Consider the following 7,716-nt stretch of genomic DNA (forward strand, 5'->3'; position numbering starts at 1 on the left):
TTAACTGCAAGAAAATCAGTTTTAAAGCTCTAAAAATTACAAATAATTATAAAAATACCTATATAACTATTATAAATTAAGTAATGATGCAAAATTATATTTTGAAATTATATATAATATTTGAAAAAATATGAGAGCAAAATTGGGTATCAACAGTCATTGGATCTATCTTCTTTCCTAGATCCCCTGCACCTTTTTCTACAGGGAATTTCTCTATTGGTGGATTCTCACTCGTGGGTGGGAGAGTATCTAGGGGTGAAACATCTATAGCAGACACCAAAACATCCAACTTGGAAGCAGGATGTGGTACCTGATCAGTAGTGACTGATACTGATTCCCCCTGAATCAACGATCTTTTGGCTACAATGTCACCTTGCGTAGCATCTTCAGGCACTTTCTTGACAGATTTTCTTGGAGTTGCTTTGACCTTTGTTGACTTAGAGGTATTTTTCACAGGAAGCTCAGGTGCATGGGTAGTTATTTTTGAAGGAGGGATTACAGTGGAGGTGGGAATGATAGGAACAACATGAACAATATGAACATGGGAGGATGAGGAAGGTAAAGTAGAGGATATCGAAGGAGAAGAAGCAGGTGTGGGTGCGGGTTCTCTTGAAGGCTTGGATTTATTCTTTGATTTGAGATTCATGATTTTGGGTTTTGCTTCAGCCTTGGTTGATGATTTAGCCTTAGAGGGTGATTGATTGGCTTTAGGCATGGTGATTAGATGAGAGACTCGAAGAAGAGAAAGAGAGGGTTAGTTCTTGATAATTACTTTCGATTCTTGCTTAGGGTTTGAGAGAAACAGTGAGGTTAGAGAAGCTTATCATAAAAGTGTTTTAAAGGCGTTATTCCTGATTTGGCTGGAGGAGAGAAGGTGACCGAATTTCAGTTCTAACGGGACTCTTATAACGACTACTTTTCCTGTATAGTTTTCAGGTGTAATTGATCTCTAATTACCCAAGGATTCCCTCTTACTCTTTGACTTGAAGGTAATTAGAAGTGATGCCAACGGAATTAAAAGTCTAAGTATAGCTGTAATTTTAGAATATAAAGTCCTAGGGACTTAGGGAAGCATGGCACATACCTGAGTCAAAGAACCAACTCCTTAGCAACTCTTTATTTGTTTCTAAAATAAAGCTTCATCACTTTATATTAGTATCATGCAACACAGTTATCAACCATATTTTCTAAGCAAGTGTGTGAGCTTAATACAAGCATAAAGTTAAATCAAAACATATTGTACTTAATTATCTACATCTTATTATGCCTTTTCTAACCAATCACTGGGAGTCAACTTAGTGGGAGGAGTTGATTAGAACTAGTTCTCATATATTCTTTTTAAAGTGATCCCTACTCAGAGCTTTAGTAAAAATATCAGCAATTTGATCCCCAGTTTACAAAAATTAATTGAGATATTCCCCTTTTCAACATTGTCTTTGAGAAAGTGATGTCTAATGTCAATATGATTAGTTCTCTTGTGCTGGCATGAATTTTAGCAATGTTTATGGCACGTGTGTTATCATAGAAAAGGGGAACACAATAAGCAAATATACCATAGTCCCTTAGTTGTTGCCTTATCCATAGTAGCTGAGCACAGCGGTATGTTGCAACCACATATTCAACCTCAGATGTAGATAAGGCCACTGAGTTTTGCTTCTTGGTTCCCCAAGACACCAGATAATAACCTAGAAAATGAACTGTTCCTGAGGTGCTTTTCCTGTCAACATGAAAAACTGCATAGTCAACATCGGCATAACCAACTAGATCAAAGTTGTACCCTCTAGGATACCATATACGGAGGTCAGGGGACCCCTTGAGATATCTTAGTATCCTTTTGACAGCCTTCAGGTGAGATTCCTTGGGATTTTCCTGAAATCTTGCACATAATCCCACACTAAACACTATATCAGGTCTGCTTGTTGTGAGGTACAACAATGACCCAATCATTCCTCTATATAGCTTCTGTTCCACACTTTTCCCTTCTTCATCAAGGTCTAGCTTTGTTGCAATGATAATAGGAGTATCAATAGACTTAGAGGAGTCCATGTTGAACTTCTTCAGTAATTCTTTAATATTTTTTTCTGATGTATCATGGTTCCAGTAAGTGTTTGCTTGATTTGCAGTCCAAGAAAGAACTTCAATTCACACATCATTCTCATTTCAAACTCATTTCCCATCATCTCAACAAATTCCTTGCACATTGCTTCATTTGTTGCCCCAAATATAATGTCATCCATATACACTTGCACAATCAGAATATTCTTCCCTTTGCTCCTTAGAAATAGAGTGTGGTCCACCTTTCCTCTTACAAAGTTGTTGGCTAAGAGAAATTTTGAGAGCCTTTCATACCAAGCTCTTGGAGCCTATTTCAGTCCATAAAGAGCTTTATCCATTTGGAACACATAGTCAGGAAATTCTTCACTTTCAAATCCAGGAGGTTGTTTGACAAACACTTCCTTCTGCAGGTAACCATTCAAAAAGGAACTCTTTACATCCATCTGGTATAAAGTGAACTCTATGTGGGCAGCAAACAACATTCTTATAGCCTCCATTCTAGCTATAGGTGAAAATGTCTCATCATGGTCAATGCCTTCCTCTTGATTGTATCCCTGAACCACCAGTCTGGCCTTTTTCCTTGTGATATTTTCTTGTTCATCCAACTTGTTTCTGAACAACCATCTGCTACCTATGACAATGTTGTTATTCTTTTTCTACATCAGATACCAGACCTTGCTTCTCTCAAACTGATTTAGCTCCTCTAGCATGGCTATGATCCAGCCTGGATCCTTTAGAGCTTCTTTTGTGGTCTTAGGTTCAACCTGTGAGGGGAATACTGTGAGAACACATAGAATTTTTAGAGAAGACCTGGTTTGTACCCCTGCGGTTGGATCAGAGATGATATTCTCAAGAGGATGTGAGCTTTGATGCATCTATGGTCTAATTTGTATACCCAGAGAAGATTCACCTGAGGAGTGACCCAAAGGAGCATGTTCAGTAGGTGTGGCTTCATTAGTCTGGTCAGCGGTTAGAGTAGTTATTTCTTCTTCTTGTTCCTCATGATCACTGTCAATTTCCTTGTGTTTTTCAGATTCATCTTCATCAGATTCCTTTGTATCTCCATCACCAGTGAATCATATGTCATAATCTTCATCCTGCAAACCTTTCTCAGCCAAATTGTTAGATTTATCAAAAACAACATGAATATTTTCTTCCACACAAATAGTTCTTTTTATTAAAAAACCTGTAGGACTTACTATATGGAGAATAACCCAAGAAAATTCCCTCATCACTTCTGTCATCAAACTTACCTAGATCTTCTTTCCCATTATTATGTACAAAACATTTTCAACCAAAGGCTCTCAGGTGAGTGATGTTGGGTTTTCTTCCTCGAAGTAACTCATAGGGAGTTTTCTCAAGAATGGTTCTGACCATACATCTATTTAGTAGCTAGCAAGTAGTATTGATTGCCTCAGCCCATAAATGCTTAGGGAGTCCATTGGCAATCAACATGGTCCTTCCCATGTCTTATAAGGATCTATTCCTTCTTTCTAAAACCCTATTTTATTGTGGAGTTCTAGGTGTAGTCAATACTATGTGAGCCACAGAACTCAAGGAATTTTGAATTTTCAAATTCAGTTCCATGGTCAGTTTTTATGCTTAAAACATTCATTCCTAGCTTTTGTTAAATCATTCTTACAAATACACAGAAAACATCAAAGGTTTCATCTTTGGATCCTAAAAACAAAGTCCAGGTATACCTGGAGAAGTCATCAACAATCACAAACAGATACCTCTTACCTCCTCTGCTCCTTATTATCAATGGTCCATATAGGTCCATGTGAAGGAGTTCCAGAGGTTTAGAGGTACTTACAAACTTCTTAGATTTAAAGGATGGCCTATCATATTTCCCTCTAACACGGGCATCACATACCTTGTTAGAGGTGAACTCAACTTTAGGTAGCCCAAGGACCAAGTCCTTTGCTACCAACTTGTTGAGTTGAGAGACACTGGCATGTCCCATTCTTCTATGCCATAGTAGTGTATCATCTTCCAGTACACTCAAGCATGTGTGCTAACTCTGGGTAAGTGACATAATCGATATCTTGTAGATATTGTTATGTTTTTTTATCATTTAACACAATTTTATCAGTATCAAGCTTAGTTACAGTGCAAGTATTAGAATTGAATTTTACCTCATTTCCTTTGTCGCACATTTAAGAGATGTTAAAAAGATTGTGTTTAAGACGTACCACATAATACACATATTCTATAGCATGAGAGAGTGACTTGCCAACCTTGCCAATACCTGTTATCTGGCCCTTTTCCCATTTCCAAATGACACACTCTCTCCTTGGAAGGATGTCAGTGAGATAAAGTTTTTATTTTCTCCAGTCATATGTCTGGAGCATCCACTGTGTAGATACCAGTCTTGATTATTTCCTCTCACCTTAGCCTGCACCAAAATTTACAAGTTAGTTTTGGGAACCCAGACAAGCTTTGGACCCTTTTTGTTGAAAGAATGATGAATCAGATCCCTTCTTGCCCACAAGGGGAGAGGATTAACCTTTGTCTCCTCTTCCTTCTTCACATTTTTAGCAATATCAAAGGTGTTTCTAAACTGAGCATGAATTAAGGCAGGACAAGTGTGTCTGAAGTGTCCTACTCTTCCACAATGAGTGCACATGTTATTATTTGAAATTCCTACATACTTTTTATCAAACTTAGGGACAGGTTTTCCCTAGCCAATTCCAAATTTGTTAGAGCTACATTTTTCATTCAGCGAATTCAAGGCATCAGAAGATCTATGCCATTATCTTAGTCTAGAGAATTCATAATTAGCCTTTTCTAGGTTTTCATGCAGGACCTTATTTCTACATTTAGCATCACAAAGATTATAATTAGCAATGTTTAATTCCATTTCAATGTTATCGTGCAGATCACCCATTTTTTCTTTTCCATGAATATCAAGAGACCTCTCACTCTTAGAAGTAAGCTCAAGAACCTGGTTCTTAAGGTATTTGACTTGTTTCTCTAAAATAGCTTTGTGAGACTCAAGTTCTTTGATTTCAAGTTTGACACAAGAAAGGTTGCTTATTAGCCGATCATTTCTAGTACTTATTTTATCCATTTCGTTCATCAAGGTCACAATTATTGCCATCGGTTGGTTTTTGGACATAGCAAGAATATTTTATTTCAAGTCAGATATACTTACCTGATTTGCTTCTTCTTCAGTTTTTGAGTTACTCATGGCCATTGTTCCTATCACTTCTTCCTCTGTTTTGGATTATTCAATCGCCGTCAAAACCACTTCGATGTTTTCATTTACAAAGTCGGTTTCCAAGGTCCTCAATATATCATGAGAAGAGATGCAAGAGGACACTCTGAGGAGAGTGTTTCTAGACAGGCTCCTGTAGAGCAAGTCCTTTGCTTTAGCATTTTTCTTAACTTACTAATGATCTTCCTCATCGTTTTCCTCTTCTCTTTTGTTGCACCAGTTACATTCACTGTACAATTTGGTTGGGAGTGTTGATCCATGACTGAAAATTACCCATAGGTCAAAGTCAGTAGCTTGAAGAAATATTTACATACGTAGCTTTCATTCATTATAGTGGTGTTCATAAAACAAAGGAGGTCTTCCAATGAGCATTCCAAGCTGTGCTAGGGGTTCTTTCTTCACATCTTGGGGTTCATCAATCACAACATAGAAAATTATAGCCTCATCCTCCTTTTATTCATCATGATCAATTCCAGTGTCCTCTTATGCTGCCAGGAATGTATGCTTCGTTGCTTCAGTAAATCCTTTGCTTAGGATTTTTTCTTTGTTGGAACCCTTTTCTCTTATCTTCTCCCGTTTCTCTTTTTCAGCTCATTCTTTCCTCCGCTCAATTTCCCACATTGGGCAGTCCTTGACCATGTGATTTAGCTTGCCACACTTATAGCACCCTTCATAGTTAACTTTGTCGATTTACATGGGCTTATTACTGGTCTCTTTCTTAGATGCACTTTTGGAATTCTTTAGTAACCTCTTGAACTTGGCAAACATTGCTAGATCAGGAACATCATAGTCAGATTCATCATCCTCATACGCTTTAAGAACCAAGCCCTTACCCTTTTTTGGTTCTTCCTTGCACAGTTCCATCTTTCTCATTTCATGAGTTTTTAAGTTTCCTACAAACTCATCAAGTGAGATGTTGTCCAATTCCTTGGCTTCCTAGATTGCAGTGACTTTTGATTTCCATGAAGTTGGAAGGATTCTAAGAACTTTGCTAACCAAATCTTCTGAGGTAAACACATTTCCAAGTGAATTCAGTTCATTGGTTATTATAGTGAAACTAGTCATCATCTCCTGGATGGGCTCAGACTCCTTCATGGAGAAAAGTTCATAGTTTCTCATGAGTAGCTCAATCCTTGATCTCTTTAGTTGGTTTGTCCCTTAATGAGCAGTTTGGAGACTATCCCATATCAGCTTCGCATTAGAGCACAAAAAAATTCTATTGTACTCATCAGGACCAAGTACACAGATAAGGATTTTCTTAGCCTTTGCATTCTTATCCCTCATTTTGAAATCTGCTGCCACAAATTCGGAGGGGTCCTTAGGAACTGTTCATTTTTTGCATTTTGTTTAGTAGGAATCAAAGGACCTTAGTTCACTATGGTCCATAGTTCTTAGTCTTCAGCTGTCAGAAAGTCTTCCATTCTTGCTTTCCACCAACTGTAATATTTTTCATTAAACAGGGGTGGCTTGGTAGTTGATTGTCCTTCATTAATTCTGGGTGGAGCACTCATCCTGCTTCCAAGATCTCTCAAGGTGTTTGTAAGGACCCGTAAAAATTTAAACCAAAAACTCGGGGTTTCGTGGTGCCAAGATAGATTCCTACGTTATTATAGTAGACATTCTTCACGGCAAGCTAGCGAGCCGCGGTTCGAACTATTTGGATTGAACAGTACCCCACGGACTTAGAGGAAAATGTTTCTCAAAAAGGACGTGTTTCTGCGGCCCATTATGCCGACGCATAATCACTTTGCGGACCGCATAATGGCCGCAAAGTGAAGCAGTACGTTGGCCAATTTGAGGTTAGCTTTGTGGTCGATTATGCGACCGCATAACCACTATGCGGACCGCATATCTATCGCATAACCCCTCTTGGATTTTTTGCAGAGGGAGTTCTGTGGTGCATTATGAGACTGCAGAATGAGTATGTGGACTGCATACTAGTTGCATACCTGGGCCGTAAGTTTAGGCCCCTGAGGGCCATTTCTGCGGTCACTTTGCGGACCGCATAACCATTATGTGGTCGCATATGTGACCGCAGACCTGTATCGGGGCACCCATTTTCTTAATTTAAAACCCGAACCCCATTCCGTTAAAATACTCCCCAGCCTATTTTGAGCTCATTTTCTGATACTATAGAGTGAGAGAGGGAGACTTAGAGTGAGAAAGTAATCCTCATCAATTATTCTTCAATTCTTGCTTGAAACTTTGAAGATTATCAAGGAAAGCAATCTAGGCCTCCATCCTAGAGGTAAGAATCTATACCCTAGCCTTAAAGTTTTGAAACTTATACTGAAAATGAATAATTAATAAGATTGTCCATGGGTATGAGGGTTGTTTATCTTGCATGCATGTGTGGAAAAAGAGTGTGAAAAAGTGAACTAGAACCATGAACGTTTTCCTAATTTTGGGTTCAATTTGTATATTGCTAAAATATATTAAGG

General features: G+C 38.3%; 1 protein-coding gene across 1 annotated transcript; it reads right to left on the minus strand.

The window, feature by feature from the left end:
* Nucleotides 1-1,374: 1,374 nt before the first annotated feature.
* Nucleotides 1,375-2,046, minus strand: LOC138906110 (secreted RxLR effector protein 161-like). Its single transcript, XM_070194632.1, has one exon. It carries the CDS (start codon nucleotides 2,044-2,046, stop codon nucleotides 1,375-1,377), a length of 672 nt encoding a protein of 223 aa, XP_070050733.1.
* Nucleotides 2,047-7,716: the final 5,670 nt, after the last annotated feature.

Source organism: Nicotiana tomentosiformis, chromosome 2 (assembly GCF_000390325.3).
Source record: "Nicotiana tomentosiformis chromosome 2, ASM39032v3, whole genome shotgun sequence".
In the NCBI taxonomy this organism is placed as follows: Eukaryota; Viridiplantae; Streptophyta; class Magnoliopsida; order Solanales; family Solanaceae; genus Nicotiana; species Nicotiana tomentosiformis.